Source organism: Oreochromis aureus, linkage group 5, assembly GCF_013358895.1.
Source record: "Oreochromis aureus strain Israel breed Guangdong linkage group 5, ZZ_aureus, whole genome shotgun sequence".
Lineage (NCBI taxonomy): Eukaryota > Metazoa > Chordata > Actinopteri > Cichliformes > Cichlidae > Oreochromis > Oreochromis aureus.
In genome coordinates, this window is record NC_052946.1 from 31706362 (window position 1) to 31728494 (window position 22133).

At 39.8% G+C, this 22133-nt stretch overlaps 1 protein-coding gene across 2 annotated transcripts in view; it reads right to left on the reverse strand.

The window, feature by feature from the left end:
* Nucleotides 1–22133, reverse strand: part of LOC116320305 (membrane-associated guanylate kinase, WW and PDZ domain-containing protein 3) — a 124528-nt gene that overhangs the window by 38397 nt on the left and 63998 nt on the right. For both annotated transcript variants that reach the window (XM_039612393.1, XM_039612394.1), the window contains exon 2: nucleotides 1248–1364. In XM_039612393.1, the coding sequence (XP_039468327.1) occupies nucleotides 1248–1364 (117 nt within the window). The remainder of the gene's footprint in view (nucleotides 1–1247; nucleotides 1365–22133) is intronic.

Consider the following 22133-nt stretch of genomic DNA (forward strand, 5'->3'; position numbering starts at 1 on the left):
TCACGTCTCCCGTCGATGCAGTTTCACTTCAGCACATCATCTGGTGCCGTAAAATTCTGTGCAGTTTCTCCTTGTGCATCATGCAACATCAGTGTTTCACCATTTTACAATAAATATAAAACAAATGGGCTTTTTTTCTAAATGGAAATCTGTTTTTAAATTACAATAGCAATGCAGACAGATACAGTACAAAAAAAAATCCTTTTAAGAAAATAAATAAAACTGCATTTCTAATTTTAGAGGCGTTCCCATCATTGTGGCAAACAGCCTGCATTTATGCAACCCACACAACCCTTAATCGGGATATTAATTTGCACCTTTGCTGTGCTAACAGCCTCATCTCTAATTTTGGTAATTTCCATGCTTTCATTTAACAAAAACGGCGAACATTCAGGCTTATAAAACCTTTTGAATTATCTAAAAAAGGTTAGAAAATGCAGAGGCGTCAGGCTGCAAATGTGTTCTTCTTTTTCTTAGCTCCTGGAAAGTGACATTTTACCAATGAAAGGTTTCTGTCTGCATGGTAAAAGCGAATTTTACTCGACTAACCCAGTCCAAATCCTGAAGACATTATGAAACATTTCCACTGTTTGGAATTACAGGGATTTTATGTTTTTTTGGATTATATTAATTTGTAATGAAATGACTAATATTGCTTATAAATATTTTTCAGTTTTTCACTCAAAATTACTATTACCCCAAAACCCATTCACTGCAGCGCTGTCTGGCAGTCCACAGTACAAACCTTTTTATTTACCACTCCATTACTGATTACAGCAAAGAATAATAGCTGGTGACGGCCCCGCTGAGTAGAATGTCAGCAAGGAAAAGCAGAGAAGGGGAGGGAAAAAAGCAGGGATATTTATGGAAAGAATGCGACTTTGATCATTGTGATGATACGGCACAGAAGTAAATAAGTTACACGGGGGTTACAAAGATGTCCTTGGCCGGGTTGCTATGGTGACACTGAAATGTGTGTTTTGTAGAGTGTGTGACAGAGAGCCGTGAGTGACTGACAGTGCAGGAGCAGACAGGGTACATATGTGTTTGAGTGCGGTGTGCGTATTCAGGCTTGCGTAATAAAATCGGAACAGGCCTGCTGCTTTTCTGTGCAATAGGTTTCCAGCTGTCAGATGCATACAGAGCGGCCTCATTATTCCCATAGGGTGCTTCAGACAAAAGTGCACATGCGCTGAAAATAGGGTAGACTGTACATTCAAACCATGTATAGTCAGTGGTGTACTTACAGGGGATGGTGCGTAGGTAGAGGTTGTCCCGTATGATCTGTTGAAGCTTGTGGTCCAGCGAGCCCTTCTGAAACTGCAGACTGAGGTAGTGGCGCAGGTCCGTGTTCAATACTTTTCCTGCATCAACAGAGGCAGAGGAAAGGAAGGTCAATAAAAACATGGTGGTAGTCTCTCAGAAGAGTTTATGCCTAAAAGGAAATCCATCCAAGTGGCATGTACCCTCACAAAGTAATCAATACAACAAAATGAGATTAAACTGTTTTTCTTGACAAAATTGTAACCCTTTCATGCCTCAACGTAATATTTACGTTTCTTTCTCAGGGAATAAACTCTGTTCTGTATAATTATGTGATGCAAACTGTGCTGACAAAGAGAAACATGAAATGGAGACGACTCTAGAGTTAATAAAGAAATGGGTTTTATTTTTAGAACATCATATAAGTTAAAATCAAGGTATAAGAAAAACACTGTCATGAATGCATGAAGAGCTTAACAGACAACATTGTTTGACCAATTTACCCGAGAGATGTCTTTTCAGGTGTCGATAATTAAGCAATTAAGCCCATGCAACTCCCTGAAGACTCCTGCAGTGATATTGCAAGGCACGTAGAATGGCCAGCTGCAATGTGCCAGTAGTACTTTAAGTGTAATCATTTGAATTCAATTCAGTGTAATTTTATTCATTCTATATAGACAGTATACAGACAGTATAAAGGGACACGCTAACGAATGAATGGTAGCTCACATCAATCAATGAAAGGGCAGTACAGAGGTTAGCAGGCAGTTTCCTACTTAAGATTTTTTGATTTTTTTTTTTTTTGAATTTTGATACTCTGGGTTAAATGTAAGACCCTCCCTGAATGAATGAGGTTAAATTAATGAAACAAAATGTAAAGATCTTTGGGTAAACTCAAAATTCACAGGGGGCAAGGGAAAACAAAGTCAGAAACCGACAGAATATGTTCTTATGTGGAGAGTATGTGAGACCACCTGTCCTTTCAAGCTGAGAGCTTAAATCCTTGTTGATTTGCCTTCTAAGTCCAGGTCGATTACAGAATTGAAAATGTAACTGAGGGCGAGAACAAAGGTTAAACTGATTATTAAACTTTGATCTCTTCTGTGAAATTCACTGTAATCATTTAGGATGATTGGGGATTTGGGGTACAAAAGAGACTATAGAGGGATTTCTGGCCTAGAAACACTTAAAAAATTGATTGCAAAGCTGCAGTAGATTACATCTCTGACTTTGTTTTGCATTCTGAGTAATCGGAACAAACTGGACTGAGCTGAATTCATTCATCCGAGGCAACAAATCGGAAATCCAAACCGCTAAGAGACAGATGATAACAACTGTGCTCGTTGCTCGATGGTCTTTACAGTTTCAATAACCTCGCACAAGATTCATAAACTTTTCACTAAAGACACGCAATGCCACAACCTCAAAAAAGCAAGGCGCCAGAGATTTTCATAAGAAAATCTGAAAAGATTTCGCCTTTGCTCTCAACTCCCAGAAGCCTTTGAAAAAACAAAGAAAGTTCATGCAAAGTTTGGCAGAGGAAGACTTCTGAGTCGTCATACGCAAGCAGGGAAAAAAAAACTTTTTCTTTGAAAGAACATGATGAGGAGTTTGGAAAACAGGAAGAGATCTTCGTTGCCTGCAAGCCCTCATCCTCCTCATCTCTTGACAGAAAAGAGAGAGTAGGCTTTGAAACAGCGTGACTACGGAGAAGTAATCATTTTCCCCCCATTTCACTTCTATTCTCTCTTCGTGTCTTTCCCCTCTTTGTGGTGCACACAGCCCAAACTCTGCTCAGCATGAGACTGTTCTGCATTGCTATGAATACCAATCATAAGGACTAAAGATGAGATCTAGCTACTGTAGATGTAGTATATGTACTAATAGAGAGGGGAGATGCACTAGACTAAGGAGGGGTGATAGAATAATGATGAGCTTTGGGTATATTTCCATAAGCTTACTCAACCCTCAAATCCTCTTTTCCTCATCAGCTCGTGACAGAAGCCAACACAGGCCATTATTGTGACAGTGCAGCTTTCCGATTATTTTGTGTTCTAAACTTACTCTCGTTCCAGGTTTTGGAGGCCACTGACTCAAATCAAAATGCCCCTCATGTCCAGAGGCCTTGCTGCCATCTGACAGAGTTTTAGGAGCTGTCATCCCGTCGGGCTTGGCTTTTCAGAATAAAGGTTGCATGTTCTCCGTCTGCCTCTCCAAAGAGGGCTGCATTACAGCTGGTCTAGCAGACAGACAGATTGAAACTGGTGAACCAAGGCCCAATCTGGAAACTTCATCTCAAAACTGTCCCAGAATATCCTTTTCAGCTTGCACACAGGGGAATTAATAGGGAAGTGAGGCTTTTTCAGCAAACTACATGTGCTCCATATGCTCATTGACAGCTCATAACTTAGTATGCAGATAAAGAAATTCAGCAAATTTAAATTCAAATCACTAAAACTGCCTCTTCTTAAAATCTGAGCATTGCCACTTTTTGGCAGTTAAACCTGCAACAGCTAGACTATTACTGAAATGTCAGTTGGGTTTTCAGAGAAGAGAACTTACAGGAGTATCAGATTAACTAAAATTATTCACAGCTAAGATAAGCCTAAAATGATAAAAGCAGTTAAATGTATGGCTGAAAGATGCTTTCTTGCCTTCTTTGATGACTGTGTGGCTTGCATAGCAAAAAAGTGCAAATTTCAGACATTTCATAACCATGAGAAATGTTCAAGAATCTACAACCTTTAATATTTGATTATGATTTTTTAACTAAATCATGCAAATGCCTTGGTTAGGATGCTACAATTAATTTTTTTCCTATGATTGGGTTTTTTCCTTTCATTTCCTCCCTGATGTTTTGTCCTTTTAAATTTTCTTCCTGGAGTATGAGGACTGTTTTCATTGTCTTCAAGATTCATTGTTCAAGTTGTGGGAATGTGTGCAAGTCCATTCAGACTTTGCATGTAACACTGGACTTTACAGATCAGCTCCACTAGACTAATTGTGTCATCATTCCTTATTCTCAAAACCTCCCCGCGCTCAAGACTTTCACATCAAATATTAGTCTGCATATTGAACCCTTAATTGTAGGTTAACTGTGCATTTGGGATGATGAAACTCACTCTTTGATGATGAAGAAAGTCTTCTCATAACAGTCAACGTCTCACTGTAATGCTTCATCATGCCTCAACAATCAAAGGAGAACAATCCTCAACAAACACATTTATAGATGCAGTGAAGGTACTAGGTGTGAACGTGCCATAATGTAAGACAGTTGAGTACCCATGCTCCGTCTCACTTCACTGGATAAATAAAAGGGCAAAAATGCATGCACTCCCAGGCACACATACCCGCTGCTCTGATCTGTTTATTTCAGTACAAGTACAGTGCTACAGTGCTGTCTTTGTGGTTTCCTGGGTCCTGTCAGACACTGTTAGCGAGGCTGTCACATCAGAGAAGTTCCTCATTGCACCTCCCCATAGATAACATTGCTATTGTAGCAGGCCTCATTTTTGTGTGACAGGGGTTCAATGGGCTTTATTGTACCCCATCAGCCATCCACTCAGTTGGAGGTTATTTCTCTACAGTGAGCCAAAAAGATGAGCAAACTGTACAGTAGCTGTCTACAAAAGAAAATAATAAGGGGGAAAAATTGATCTAATTTCTGTCGAATTTCTTTTATTTAAAATGATCGTTTCCTCAATTTTGACAGTTTTTCCCCTCTCCATTGTTCACTGTGCTGCAGTCAAACTGATGGTAGGAAATCGGACCTAATTTATTTCCTGTCAGTTATATTGTGACATGTATTCGCAGGCTTCCGCCCATTTTGGATGAGAGTAGTCTAATCAAATGGACATATCCCTTAAATATTAAGCCGTTGCTTTACACCCCACTCTTCTCACGAATCCTTTCATCTGCTAACTTGTCATTTTTTCATGAAGTAATGGCAGGGGATGTGTCAGAAAAGAGCAAGGTCACCCACGGGAATCCTTTAGCTGCGTGTTGCATCAGCAGTACTGTTTTCTCTCAGAAACTCAAAGAAAATATCTGCACTCGCTCTGCAGAAACAGAAGCGGTGCCTGGCACCCCTAGTGAAGCGACAGACTGTTAACATCCTCACATAGACCAACACCTCACTCAGAAGCCACAGAATTAGATTAACACTCGAAGCTCAAGACATAACTCTCTCTCACACACAAGCACATGTCATGCATCTGTTTGAGGAGATTTGTTCAGCGAATTGCAAATTCCAGTCCGCATATTATACAAAAATGCAGACTGTGAAAATGATTATGTAAGCCTGACAAAACGTCATGTCACTTTTAAACTGAAGTACTGAGACAAGCAATTAAGAAAGAGAAAAAATCATTAGTTACATTAGTGATATTCATTTCATTCTAGTGTGATGTAATCTGATGGTGTTCCAACTCTCTAAGTATGCCTCATCTACTTCTAAGCCAGTTAACCATTTGCTATTCAAAACTGTATTCTATATTACATATTATCTGTAGGTTACTGTAGGTTCAAATCATTTTTTAAATTTATTAATAAAATATGCACATTTTGACCAATGATTTGATTATGCTGTAATCACTGAATCGCAAGCTTTAGGTTTTCTGATGAAACAAGGCAGAATAACCACAGCATGCATCCGAGTTTGCCCTCCACAGACGTCTCAAAGGAATAGTGTTGGAAAAATGCACTTTTTTCTTTCCTGGGGGAATAAATGAGAAGATGTCTCTATCTTTAAGATTAAGATGAAGCTACTACCAGCAGATAGTTAGTGCAATGGTTAAATGATCACCTCAAACCTTATTAAAACATAATATATTTTTCATTTAATCCATACAAATAACAACTTGCACAAGTTTTTTAAGGATACAAGTGGCCCTGCAGCAGTTATTACCTCCCCTTTACCATAGAGAGACGTGACCAGCTATCAATCATCTCATTAAAATCTCGACAAATACATAAATAAATGCCTGCCATGTTTTAAAATGCATGACATTGTGTTTCTTTTTAAGCACAGTGAAAGTTGAGCAAATGCCTGGAGTCTATTGTGACATTTCATTCTGAGGCCTTCTCCCTTAGGGAGAAGTCCACTGGGAGGTCATTATCTCTGTTGTCTGTCACTTAATTAACTGACATCTGAATAAGGAATATGTCGTCAGGTCTTGAGCTGTTCTTTGACACCTCTCTCTATACACTGGTGGAAACATAAGGCATGAATTCCACGCATTTTGCCCCGAGACATATATATGCTATGCGAATGCAAAAAAAATACCTCAACCCATGAATTGGATAACTAAAGATGACCACCAGAAAATAGCAGCAAACAGTCCACATAAAATGGTTAAAATAGAGAAAGCATCAAAAAGTGAATAAATGGTTAAACCACCTAAAAAATTTGGGTATCAATTAAAATTATTGGCTGAAAGCATGATAGACTAATATTAGAAATACTGTAGTAGAACAGGAAAGTACAGTACAGTAAATCTATCTGCAACCTTAGCAAACAGCATGTATACACACTAAACATAACAGATGGGTTAATTGGTCATTAAGAATACTAAAACAGAAAGTAATGGAAATTGTAGTTGAAACAGTAACTTAATGGTTATGGATGATTACAAGAGGTGACTGTAACTGCACATGGAAAACTTAAAGTAGTCAAGAATAGATTTTAACATGAAAAGTGTTTTCAGTAAGCATGCTTTTGGTACTTCAAATTCACAGATTTTATCATAACAGTGACCAGTTACTATGTCAGGCAACCAGAAGAGGCTCCAGGTATCGCAGCTAAGAAGTAGTTTAGCAGGTAAAACCTAGTATGAGGGGGTTTACAGGGTTAATCAACATCTAAAACATTAATTAGTCGCGTGCCCTGACCCAACAGTGAATGGTGTCAGCTGCCACTCCATCCCACCCACCCGCTTCCACATCACCTGCTGGTTTTTGCCAGTGTCTGCTTAAAACACAAAATGCTTATAATCCAACCACTGGTTTGTTATTGAAGTACAAAATTTAATGTTATAAAGAAGAGAAATCCAGAACTACAAAGACACAGCTCAGTGTTACGCTTCTCCCACTATAATAATTGTACGTATTGTATGTAATAGAAAGGTGACAGATAAAAATGAAATAATACTGAGTTGTGTGGATCTATTACTGTGTAGGGGGCATTTTACTGACATGGTTTGAATCCCCTACCGCCTAGGAAGAAAAGGTTACTGATAAAGCAATCAAGTTTTTTCAGAGTGATCTCCTTTATCCTTTGATGAAACATTCCCATCCTGATGATAATGATCTCTTACAGGAAAACAACACTCCCATGATGTGTATGACAATTATGTGAATGAAATGCTATGGCCTTGCAGTCGCCACATCTGATACCAACTGAATAACTGGAAGAGATTCTGACTAATCATGTTTGTATACAGTGTTCTCCACCGCTATCATCAAAGCACCAAAGAGGGAAGATCTTTGGATAGCATGGTGTTTGATCCCTCCAGTCTCCAAACTCAATTAAACAAACATCCCTGCATGGGTTCTGCCAATATTGAAAACTGTCTCATGTTATGTGTTTGTCTTGCTTCAGTTAAAATGAAATAAATACTGGGGAAAAATTATATGCAGGTTTAAAAACAGTAAATATATGCACTTTACTAAGTGCACATAGAAAATTCAGTATTAAAATGTATGCATAAAGAGCCTGAAAAATCCATGCAATATGTAAATGTACTACACATAAAATATGATAAAGACACACTTTGTGCTATTTGGACTCTTCCCTACATTCTGAGATTTAATCTTAGGTGTTTCTTACACTCTTCACTTTTAATTCACTCTCTCTAATGCTCTCCTGTACCCATAGTTCAGGGAAGCTTGATCCTTCTAGTCCCTCAATCCTTCCCTACCCATTCATCATGTGATGTATGACAAGTCACCAACATCCTCTAACATCTAGCTTGCCTCTATCCCCTGTGGCACTTGGTCAAAGAGAGCACCAACACCTGCAAGACCTCTGGTTTGGCTCCCCTCATAGTTCTCATAACTCTCCTGGATTGACAGAGCCCCGCCTCCTTCCACTAACCTTGCAGCTTCCTGTGACCATTTTAGGGGACAAAACTGCCTGAGGGAACTTCTGAGGGGCAAGTTTACCAAAGAGCCTCGCCTCAATTTTTCAGACAGTTGTCCGTGAGACTAGGATCTCGCTGACTCTGTTGAGAGAAGCGGTGTGCCATAAACCCAGCTTATGATCTCACACCTCACACAGAACCGTCAGATGAATTATCTTCACTTATATAACTGGCATGTGGAGTGTTACTACGGCTGGAGGATTCTGTAATAGGGGGACATGATGGGCCACTCTGTAGCCATGTTTTTCAGTCTGTCTGCTTGGCTGGCTGGCTACAGAGCTATGCAAAGTTAAACAGGCAGTGGTCTCACATGCCCAAACCACTCTCCGCACACTTCATTTCACCTCATTTTCGCAGTGTGCCCACACCGGGACAGAGGTCTGACATAAGCAGCTTAAAGGGATAAACTAAAAGAGGAGTGGAGAGAGGGCATGGGGAGGCAACAAGAAAAAAAATGTAAAAACACAAAAAATTTAGCAAGGTGATTAGATTTGAATATTTAAAGGCAGTGCTTAATTATTTCAGACTTTATTTTTGTGACAGAGACAAGCACATACTCATACAGAGGCAGTGTGTAGTCGGTGTGTGCACTTTTAAGTAGACTGCAAATAAAATCAACAAAGATTATATATTAGCTGATATATTATGAATATTTTGAAATCCAAATACATGATTTATTATATGAGGTAATGAGAAATTAAGCACCTTTAATATCAAAAAGGCAAAAGTTAAAAGTGAAGCTCACATCCCACATGTAACATAAACCTGAGCTGCAGCCTCTCGACAATAAAGACTACAAATATTCCCTTGTATGATCATAGCATGACACATTTCCAACCCACTAATCTTCCAACTACACAGAGAGACATCTGCCTCTGCATTAAAGTTAACTAACCATATGCTTTCCTCTCCTCTGCCCTCCAGCCCCTCCCCTCTCTTGTCCATCACCACACAGGAGATGGAGGAATGACCTTCCTCCTATAAAGTAAAGGCAAGTTCAGACCAACTCAGCAGAAGTGCAGTGGTGGGAGTGAGCTGGGGTGTGCGAATTAACAGCAGCATCAACAGCAGCAGTGCTGTGATAATGTGAGGCGAGAGATGTCCTGGTCCCAGAGAGACGGGGGGCAGGGCGGGGCGGGGAGTGGAGATAATGAAAAGTGGAAGAAACAGCATGAAGAAGTGTTGAGAGGAAAGAAGACTTTTAGCCTGCAGGTGTTGAGAGACACATTGTTGCTCTAGTTTACCTATTTTGTTTCCAAAAGCTTCCACCTTTAACTGTAGTTCTCTCTTTTTGCTGTCTCACAGTCCCCCACAGTCTGACTTCTCTTCATTTCATGTCTGTACTTTTACTCAGTCTTTAATGAGAAGTCTATGGACCAAGCCTCTGTTCTATCATTAATGTGGTCTGTGCAGAATGAAGCAGCTGAAGATATAGACACAGAAATACACAAAAAACACATCCCCTGTAGATCCTCGCTTGGCATCAGAGTCTAGCATCAGGCTCAAGCAACATATCTTCAATAACAGCGTATTTATTCATTCAACTAAAATCTGCAACACACTGAAAGCAGAACGTCAGTGACGTAGCTGTTCATCCAGCTAATGATCGTCATAATTCATATGCAACCTTGAACTTTAGCATAATTTGGATGAACGGCTATTTGGTGATCATAAGTGGAAGTTTTATAAACATCTGACTAATAATCTCAGAGGAGTAGCAATTCTTGTGAAATGCAGATAACAGATATTCGGATCTTTGGTGATCAATCCAACGGTGTAGACAGTTCACTTAAAACCACAGATGTTAACCTCATGGAGGGAAATTGGTGACATCACTAATGCCATGAAGATTTAACCTTGCGGCGTCGTGGATGTCTGCACATCATTTCACAAAACTCTACCAGCTGTTGAGATATTTATGTTACTGTTATTGCTATGAATGCAAGCTGCACTGCCAGAATGTTCTTTATAAACTGAAACGTCTCTTTTTTAATTAATAGCAGCCTTGAGAGCAAGAAAATATTTTTCATGTTTTGGATTTGACTGATAAATTTGGATCAATAAGCCTCACCAGCTTTATTTTCTCCTGGCAAAAATCTACCCATATTGTATTTAATATGGTGTTTTGATTTCTGAATAAATCTTGCCAGGCTCAATCTTGACAGCCTTGTTAGCATACCAGCACGGTCAATTTTTTATTGTTCCCAGTGGATCCGATTCTTTCAGCGATCTCTTTTTCTCCCTGCAGTAATGCACATCCTCTGAGCCGCTCAGTTTGAAAAGCCAATGGTGTGGCTGATGTGCATTTCTTATTCACTGCCTCTCTTCACTTTACCTGTTTCACATGCAAAACTACATCTGGCATAAATGCATGCAAACACTGTTTCTGCAAGAGAGAAACGAGTTTTCAAGTTATATCTAAAAAGAAAAAAAAAAGCAAGTGTGACTCAAGTGGGCTGTGTTGTTCTCTGCTTGTGGGAGGGTCTGTCTAATCCCAAGCTTGTTGTCAAATCATGTCTCCATAAAAGTGAAGTCATGTTTTTTTTCTTTTTTTTGTGGTGCAAGAGCCCAGCCAGGCATGTTCAATTATTGAAACCCAGGGAAAACTGTAAGAAAGGGAATGTATTAGCAACTGAAATTAGGTGGAAGCCGACTAACATGCTCAGGCAGTCAGAAACATAAAATAAAAGCCTGGGTTCTCATTCTGCATCACCTCAGACCTAATGGCAAAGTGTGTTTTCCTCTTTGTCGTGTCAAACCAAGGCACCATAAACAGAAGTAGCTCATAAAGTGCATTGGGAAGTACACTAGCAGTAACTGTAAGTGCAAACCTGTAACCTTAAGTACTGTTTAGTCAACACGGCATAAAAATTCTGTGCATTATTGCATCTACTGAGCTCATGAGGAATTCTTTTTGATGTTTAATGAGTCTACAGTGAGCAAAAAGATCTGAGTCATCCTTAACCCAAGATGGCTGTCGAGTGCCATAGTCTGCAGCTTTGCCATTAATCCTGCCAGCCACTGGGGAATGGTGAGAGAAATATGGGCTATCACAGTCATCTTCCTCAGTGGTAACTAACAGATAGTCAAACTACAAAGTGCTCATTAATGTGGGTCATAGCAAAGCGAGGACAGGAAACCGGGAAATCTCTGGCTCACTGTTTCTCTCTCTGTGAGGAATTTAAGTGACTGACAGATTGACAGAGGAGGATAATATTATTAATTCAACCACATGCACACCCAGAAAAAAGATAAGCTTGAAATAGAACCGTAGTTGTTGCTGTGGTGATGAGATGTGCTAGCTTTGCTGTTTTCAGACAGCAGCCACATCACCAGATTTGGCACAGAACGAAAACGAAAGAGAGCAAGATTGTGCAAGTGTCACCACAGAGACAGTTAGAATTTGTGTGACACTCAGCACTATTATCCAGCTCATTACAGCGCGTTGTCATTAAGAGCAACTTCCCAACGTCCGGACCAAGGGACTAGTCAATCTTGATGCGTCTGTCATCATGTACAGACTGAACAAAAGGTGCAGCTCACCATCTAATTCTGCTCTCCAGGCAATAACTCTTCTTCCACTTTCTGTTTTATCATTATGACTTCTTGTGGATGGCAAAGGTCGGCTTTTCCGTGCTGCCTGAAATGCTAGTCCATCGCCTCCAATACCATGCATTTTACTGTTGAGTGAGCAAAGAGCATCCTGGGGGCACTGGGGCATCTTATGAAAGTGCATTGTGTTGAGAGAGCACAAAGCACAAGTATATTTCACCTTAGACACACATGCACACACCCTCATCCAAGTACAGCATCACGTTCCTAACATGATCACAACACTTATATATATGGCAGCTACATCTGTCTGCATCTGCTTCTCATGTAAATTTCTAGCCAGTTTTTTGCACAGTTGTGCAAAGTGGTTAGACTAGTGGTGTAGCCTTGTTGCTACATTGAGGATGAGGACACGCAACACAAAAAACTATTTTAAGCTTTCCTAAGGCCAATGGTTAGTTTTTAAACAGAGTTTGAATGGAGGAAATATAGATGTCACCATTAGAAACACATCTTTGACCTGTTGGCAATTTATTTAAAGAGTGATCCTTTTTATGAGCCAGTTTTGTTATTTCCAGCCATGAGACTCATTATATCAGCCCTTTAGAGGTAATAGGGCTGAAGCCTTTTCTTTTCATTACCAATAAAGCAGCAGAACATTTTTGTGATTATTACTTATTTCTTTTATCAGAAAATACACACTAATTTCAAGGCAAGGCAACTATCAAAGCTGAAAGATTTAAATTTGAATTTATAATTACATAATGTGCAATTAAAAATATTTAGAGCTGTTTTCCTTAAATGGCTTTTTAAATGATCTAATTAGTCAAAAGAGATTCAGATCATCTTTCTTTTGATCAGCTGCAGTTGTCCCTGGGAAACACTAGAGGACTAAAGCAGCTCTCTCCCACTGCAAAAACATGCTATTTGCAATGCACAGTAAACACCATGGCTTTCTATATGGAAAATGATTGTGGTGTGCTCATTACAACTCATGTAATTAAATATAACTATGTTGTGTAAACTTATGCAAGCTAAAGCCAAACTGAGTTTGAGATTATATAGAAAGGAGGAGGAGGGAAAAACAACTCAAGGGGTGCAAGAGTGGAACTTCATCAACATCTGCACGTTTAATGTTCTGCAGCTGTGTGCATTCAGCAAGCGCAGCATACAGTGCGGCTGTAGGAGCACTCAGGTGAGAAGTTCATGATGAGATATCCAGAGGATAATGATAGCAATTCCAATAACTCGCTTCGCTCACTGCACACCCACTCGCTCACTGTGCAGAATCTTAATCCTGGGCTGTAATCCTGCTGACTGAGAGGACCCAGAGAGCCATTTATAACAATGCGAGCAATAAAGAAGATGGCACAAAATACATCCCCACCATGTTTATGACAGACACTCAGATTACATCGGCTCTGAAACTGAAAATAACTAAAGTGCAGCACAGCTATATTCCAGGCTTGTTGCCTTATGCTATAAGCTGTCATTATATCTCGGCAACTATGTCTGCTTATTGAATATTTACTAAAGTAAACACTTTGCAGTAGTGCAAGTATGATTCCACTATCAGATTTTCTCACAAATTATGATAAGGCTGTAGTCTGCACCATGACCTCCATGACCGACAAAAGGTGACTAATGTGTTGGCTTCGTACCAAAATAATAATAATATAATAATACAGAGACAGAGCCAAGAAATGACAGAGGTTTAATCACAGGTGAAAGCAGCCTGCGCTGATTAGACTGTGGAGGTGTGGTTGTGGATCTGCAGACGGGGATTAACCGCTAACCCCATCATGAGCTTATATTGCTATAACTACAGTTTCAGTTGGGGAGTCTGCTTGAAAACAGTTGGAAACACAATTTGCTGAGCTCCTAATTGGCAAAAGGCTGAGGGAGTTTGAGGGATTGTAGGATTTTTGTTCTAAAGGGTAGAGAATCCATTGGTGGCTCTCTTTTTTTTTTTTTGGTTTCTGCCAAGCAAAAAAGCAGCCACATGGGTTAGACTGCCAGACAGAAATGATGCTGCATATTGTAGACCATGTATGCATTTCTACAGAGAATACATAAAGATCTTTTTTAATACAACCTTTTCCAATTTAAACAAGTTTGCAAAAGTTAAATATTGTATAATGACAACAATACAAGAAATAATTAAAAAAAAAAATCAAAATCTGAAATAGTTTTCAGTGTTTGAAAAGTATAAAGTGATTTGATCCAGCTCTACCTTTACCCAACTTTGATGTCTCTTATGCCCAAGTCAAGTTATGCTTACACAATCTCCTGTGTTCATAAAATATACATATGAATAACAAGTTCAAATGAAGTAATACAACACTGAGTATTCCCATAAAGTGCCTTATTAAGGTTTTGGGTCGCAGTATGTCAACAGAACAGTTTAAATCTACTCTGGCATTTAGTTTATAAGCCTCTGGAACTATTCCTTCAGAAGCTATATGGTGTTTGTGGCGGTAGAGACTAATTGCAGCCCCTGTGCCATATGGATAGGGGCATTACCGCTTCAATCAGGATAAAATGATTTTATAGGACAAAGGCAATGACTCTTACAATTTTATATTAAATCCTCTGAGGGGGCCTGAGGGAAAACACCCCTCCACATGTGACATTTTGAGACAGCATATTTCATTCAACCAGCCCAAAAATATTCTGGTCATATTAGTATTGTTTCTTATAGGTCTGAAAACAAGTGCATCATTTTAGATCTAACTATGACACAACCAGCTGACTCCAGTCAAATTGTAAATAACCACATGGAAGAGAAGAGAAGAGAAGAGAAGAGAAGAGAAGAGAAGAGAAGAGAAGAGAAGAGAAGAGAAGAGAAGAGGGCTGTTTTCATATCTCCACTACAGGTTCTGGGGCTGACTCTCAATTTATGTGACACAGGGAAAACTTGGGAATACAGGAGAGTGCTCCATGGGGAAGGAGGACAGACCGGTTAGAGTGGTCGGAGACGAAGAATTTGCAGCAGAGGCCGAGGAATTTCTGTCAGTTGCGTGTTGACACTTGCAAGGCGTGAAGTCGATGGAGACAAACATTGAGGGTAGGCTTTGACATGTTTTTGGCTTCAGGAAAAGTTTGCTCTCAGACACACATGATGTCAGGAGAGATGGGAGCATGAGTCAGCAGAGCCTCAAGTTCGATGGTAGAGGAGGTAACACGTGAGAACAGCAATAGAGGACAAGCCGTTAGAGGTGGAGGGAGATGTTGACAGTCCCCATGATGATCCTATGACAACCTGGCTCCTGTCAGTGCTGTGACCTGTTGATAATCTCACCTAGGCTGTCCACATAGAAATGGCCCTGTTATACCTTAGATGTGCTAACAAGTTCAAAATGTTAAAGGTTGGAAAGTCAGGGGAAAAATAAAGAGAAGCAACAAAAAAGATGTCTGGGGTAGCTGTTTTGCAGTGCATCAATAAAATGTATTAACGAAGATGATAATAAATATTAGAGGAGAGCAGAAAGCTAAACAGCTGAAGAAAAATCTTCAAAGTCTAACGTTCAAAAAGGGAAGGCCATAAAACATTACTGAAACATTACTGCATTTTACTGCACTGCAGATTATTTTGGCATACGGCCACCATCTTTCCCTAAACAGCATTTTCATTAGTGCTGATAATTTATCAGACATCAATTAATCAAAAAGTCTACAATTTGTAAGGCTGTAACAGCAACACATGACAATTTTGTGTTAGTTATGAAACTGTTTTCCAACCAGTAGTCAAAAACTGGGGTATTTTGAATGTATTAAAACACAGCATTGACACAAGTAGCTAGGACTAATGGCTGTTTGAGATGAATTGAATCTTTAAGTCATAATCAGTGTTTTCTGCTGATTAATTATTCACTGAATCAGCAAATGCACGAGAAGCAAAATTCATACACAGCATATGCATACAATAAGCAACTACATATAAACGCACACAAAATATCTACACAAACCGCAAATAAAGCAGCTTGCAGCAGCGGTCTGTGAAGTAGAAACAATGTGTTTTCATAACCTCTCTGAACCAGAGGGACAAGTGCACAAGACATGGGAATCTATTTTTTTCTCCCCTATTTGCACATGTCCCAGTTCAAAAACCATGCAAATCCATCGAAGTCTGAATCTCCACTCTGCAGATCACAGTGAAATCTGCAACGGATACATTGATTTATGAAGACAGACAACCTCAGGTACGTGCATGGAGTTGAAAGCAGGAAGAGGGGAGAAAAAAAAGAAAAAAGAGAGACCACATCTTTCCCGCAGACAAATTACATAACAGACAAACTCTGGTATCCAGACCCGAGGAGTCAAACCTGAAAGACATTTCAGGCAGGATGTCTGCTGAGCAAGTGGATCATGATGTAACGTGATGAATCTCCAGAGACACGGTCTAAGGATGTTAGAGGCTGCCATTTTTCATACAGTAACCTGTACTGCAGTGAGGATGAATAACAAACACTGCATATGCATACGATAATATCCAGACCACATTTATAAAAACCTGCCCCTGCTATGAAAGCACAAAAGATGATGAGCACAAAACCACTACATGCAGTACATACAAATTACAATTCTAATTTATTTATTACAATTTTCACATAAAATTCTATTTACTGTAGGCTGTATATAAAATGTGAATGCAGATACCGTGACATCAGCCTCTGGATTATCAAACCCTGTGGGCTGATCATTTTAGTCACCTAGGTTTATTAAAATCAGGCATCACAAGCTGGGTATCAGCGTGACTGAGACGTGGGACAGTTGGACACTGACTTATCGGTTCAGGAGGCAGGTTTCTGCTCATTAGGAAAGTGCTTACTGAGGTCATAGATCAAGTGAGCTTTAGAGTTGTTTTCCAATTGACTTCCATATAATTTTACTTCTTTGTGTAAACAGTGCAGGTTTTAAGTAGTACTTCTGCTTCCATTGCTGTTTGAATTTGGATCTGTGTTCGTTTGTCCAACTTACACTGCACATACGGTGGGTATAAACTTACAGGTACAAACTTACTTAATTTTCACATCAATCTCTTAAGGTAATGATATATTTAGTTCATTTTTTATCAATATTACCAAATTGGTAATAAAATAAAATTATTGCTGATAAAATGAAATTTACAGTTGAGTCCTTTGGGCAAGACAAACACATATGTGCACGCACCTTCCTCGTACTATTAATGCTGTACACAAAGGGCTGCTGATTCACTCCAAACCTTGGACCTTTTCAGTAATCGTACCCAGACAAGTGCTTGACACCCTGGGTGATCACAGCTCTAATCCTCATACTCATGTGGGGTAAAGCTACCAATTGTTGCTGTGGAGTAATTGTTCTGCATAGTAATTATGCTCCATAAACACTGCTGCTACATGCACCCCTGAAGAACCAGCTGTAATTATTTCCTTTGAAAGGGAATTTTTCATTGCCTTCAATGAAACCACTTAACGGATGGTAACTTTTAAGGTTTCGCAGTTGTGTAATGAGGGGATATTCTTGTTAAATGGAGCCTCAGCAGGCTTTCCTTTGAAAGGATGGTTTGAAAGTGAAGGAGAGAGGGAGCGATTGCTGTAGGCAGGGAAGTGGAAAGTTTATCATCATCTCAAGGTTATGTTGTATCCCATCCACCTGTGAAGCTTCATTGACCACACTGCACTTCATGGGCTATAAACAACAAACTAACAATTGCCTACTGGCCACACACACACACACACACACACACACACACACACAAACACCTGTATTTAAACACTAATTCCTTCCTCTAATGTGTTCTGTAGCAAATACCCGCGGTGGCAGCATGACGCATGCTGGCACCTCTATATAAATTATGAAAGCACAGACCAAATCAGGTATTAGTCTCTGTCTAGCTCTAACAAAAGCATGCTGGGCCCCCTTCAAGCAATCCAATGGTGAATTAAAAAGTGAGGATAAATCAAGCTGTCAAAGATTTTGCATCAACCTGCAGAAACTGCTAGATTAAAATAGTCTGTGTGCCTACAAAAGCTCTGCCAACAGTCTCCTGACAGTTCTGCCACCCATTCTCTGTTACTCAACAGCATTGCACCGACTGGCCCATACCTCCACCTAAATAGAAAGCACAGCACCCCAAATTAATTAGAGATGAATATGCTGTTTGAGGACAGTTATTTATCTCCACCAGTATCCACAAGGAAAGACCATGAGGGGTTTTGGAGGACAATGATTAATTTAATCAAGTGTGAGTGAACTTTCTCCAAAAATCATGCCGCTCCGACAGATAATCCGCTTTCCCTGAAACGTTTCCAACAGGATTAGCCCCCGAGGGAAGCCTGGATGCGTTTTACAGGGGAGAAACAGAGAGAGAGGGAGAGAGAGCGCAAGAGAGAGCAAGAAAGAAAATAGATGGAGAAAAAGAGAGAGAAAGTCAGAAAGACAGAAAGATAAAGGAGGATTGAAGGGAGGCAAAATGGAAGAGAAAGCTGGATAACATACAAAGGGGATTGAGGATGGGCTGAAAAGACTAAAAATTGAAAGAAACATGAAGGGTGGTGGAGTGTTGTTGCAAAGTTTCAAAGATGGAATAAGATTGGGCGGCTGAAGGGGTGCAGAAAAAATGAATCTATGTTGGCAAAGTGTAGTGGACATGATGTCATATCGGGATTGAATAATAGAAAGGTAACACTTAATCCTAACTACACTAGCACAGCTCCTCACTTTCCCCAAAGCAGAAGGAGAGGTCATCTCTACAGCCCTTAACAACAACAGCTGTGCCAGTCAAATAGACAGTGTACCAGAAGTTTTTAATAAAGCATAACTTTTTGTATTTTGGGTAGACTGGGCTCTTAATTTTATCCATGAAGCCTGAGGCCGAACAGCAAATAACTCAGAATTTGAAAAACAACTTCAGACTTCAGATTAGACTTTTATTAAGACACAAAAGTCATGTTAAAAAAAATCAAGTCAAGGATTCTGCTGTACAGCAAATGATTTACCTGTAAAACTGTAACAATGAATTGTTGCAAAATATAGACTGTGGTTTACCATGAAGTCCACACCAATCTTGTCTCTGTGGCAGGAATACTTATTTTAATAGTTATGAATAATTAACTGAAGTTACTGCTGTTGTGTCGCACACATAAACGAGCACAACACTCATTTATTAAACCCAAAAACAGTCTAGAATCAGTTGTGAACACCTAACAAAACGTATGAAGACATTTTCAATTTTCGATTCAATTACTGGACACTTTAAAATACTGGATTAAAAAAAATAAAAGAAGAAGAAGTTTTAAAATCTGAAAGCCAGGCAGTTATTTGAAATTCCTGAAAAGATAACGTAGATAACAATATTATTAAACAATACTCCAAAACTTGCAGTCGTAGGTAAGTTTTTCCAACATGCTTATAGAAAAATGTAGAAAAAATGGCAGTAATCAGAATTATGGATTAATGTAGAAAAAGATATCGGTTGGAGCGGAGCTGAATTTTCTTTACAGCTTCTTCAACAGCAGCATGTGCAGTACAAGGTGTCCTGGCTGCTCACACAATAAAAACTAAGGAGGTTTGCTGAATGCAAGATTTCTGAATTGCATTACAATCTCAAGAGTCTCTCAAAGCTCACAAAGCTCTCCAAAGTCTGCCTCTGGCCTGATAATTCAACTTCCTTTTTAAAATCTATGTTGTGCCAAGCTTGAGGTTATAACTGCCAATGGGGCGGCGCTGAGCTGCACTGAAAGCTGTAGCCTTTGATTAAGCTCCTCTATTCCAAGCCTAATGCCCTGGCCTTGAATTATTCACCGAGTTGGTGAAGAGGGGCTGTGCATGCTACAAGCTTGCTAAGTGTGTTAGCCTAAAAAAACATAATGCAATAAAGCTCATCCATGCATAATGGATAGGAGACCGGGGCTGGGTGTTCTCTGTCGTGGGAAGACAGAATTAGAGAGAGGGGATCAGGGAGACAGTTGATGTTGCCAAATCGGCGTCCTTCCATGCCAGGGCAGTCTCCGGCCACAAGCCCTCTTCTATCTGCCGTTTTTCGTTTCTGTCCATCCAGCAGAGCTTTAGCACAAATTCTTTCAATTTCAAGGGAAATGACAAATGGAGGACATCACCACACTAAGAATTATAAAGTCAACTGGGGTCAGAGTCGAGTGAATTCAGTAAGAGAAAGGATTATATTCATCACTTTTGGTGTGTATTTGAGTTATTAAGCAACCTTAAGCAGGATCATAATGCGTTTTACTGCTTATAATTAAATCTAATTCACTAAGATAATGATCTCTGTGTCACATGATTACATGCGGCGCATTGTGTAATCAACACCACCCTGGTTTTAGCATGCTAGTACAGCTCTCACTGTCTCCAATTAAAGCACTGATTGTCCCTGGGGTGTTGCATGTCATGCAGGCTCATTTATCACTTCCGAGTGTAGCATCGCTTTAAAAGTCCAATTCACACCTTCAGAATCTATCATACTCACAGTGAGGTCTTCACAAGCCTAAAATATTCAAGGTTACACAGTCGTAAAGGGGAGATCTGATGTGTTACTCCGATTCAGCCCCCATATTAGCATTTTTGGTGTGTGACGTTGAAAGTTAAATAATTTTCCCAGGCAATGAATAACAGTGAGAGGTTTAATTTCAGCTTGCTTGTTTTATTTAACATTGTGTGAACATGTTTGTGAACAGGGGAAAGAAAAAACAATGGTGGACACGATGCTTAAAATCTCAGCTGGTCACTCTAGGGGTTGGCTTTTAGCCACTGGCAAACAACAAAGAAGAGGATGAAGTTAATATATGCTTGTTGTTCTTGTTAGGCTGCACTACTCGGTGATCTGGCAAAGGAGCTGGGCGAGTGTGTGATCTGAATCTCGTTTAGCTACAGTACTCAGAAGGTGGCATGTTGCATTAATATGCCAGATAAAGCAGAATCCTATTCAGTATGCTTTTCACATACTATATTGTAGTACAAAGCGTTTGACACATCACAGCATCGATGCAGCCGCTTAAGCTGCTCAGCATTATTCTGCAAGGAGCTGCTCATAAAAAAGAGGCACCATTTTGATTTCCAGTGTTTGATGAACGTATCCTTGAGCAGGACGTTTAAATTTACCGAATAACTCATTGCTCTAAAGACTCGAAATGTGTAAATTTGAAAAGCAACTGCTCCTTTCTACCTAATTCCTTTAAAATTAAATGCTCGGTAGTAAAATAAAATGGTTAAGACAACCATTTTGTCTGAGTCAAAAATAGCTCCCACTGCCAGTCTGAAGGTTGATGAGAAAAAGGAAAAAAGGGAGTCTCATGCACGTGGATACAGTGTGTAAATAAATAGCTAAAAACCAAACAGAGTGCTGTTAAGTATGCATAAGCCCTTTGAATTAGTCTTCCTGATCTGCCTTGGATGACAGCCGTTCACGCAGGCAGAATACAATATGAGAGTGTATCACCACAACACAGGCTGTTCTCTAATGTGAACTCTTCCTCTCCACACAAAAACCCACATTTGGCACCATTCACTCATTAAATCATAAAGCCACTAACATGCAAACTCTGACATGGAAATAATCGCCGGGCTACAGCTGGATGATTTTCAAGCGTTGTTCAAGGTGGAGTGATGAGCCGCTGTTATCGTGACATGCTGCCCCTTCGGTGTTTGTCTTCAGTGCTGCGACAGTAAATTTTCTCTGTGAGACTTGAGAGCTCTCCTGCTCTGACCAGTCTGGTGTCTAGCTGGCAGCATGTAAATGGCTTCGAGATTCATTAAACAAAAAGTAAACCTCTGCCATTTTCTACTTAACTTGCTATTGATGGCTCTGCATTAAAAACATCCAGTGAACGCCTTTATAAAAGGAAAACAAAGAGTGGCATTAGTAGTATGTACTTAACACAGCTGATGCACTGTTAGAAATGAAGTAACCAGTGCATTTGCTAGGCTTATAAATAAAACAAATTATGGCACTTGAACTTGTGTTACCCTGCAGTAGTTCCAACAAACACTGACTAGCTCACACTGAAACCAAATGAGTCAGTGCGCTCAAGTGGAGACAGTGTACTTTGTTGGACAGAAGCATCTCCCAGTACACTTGCAGAAAGGACAAGAGTGGAGGAAGAAGACGACTAGAACAGTTGAATTTAGAGCAAAAGACCACACATGCTTCCTCCCACTGCAGTGCTGATGTTGGCCGACAGA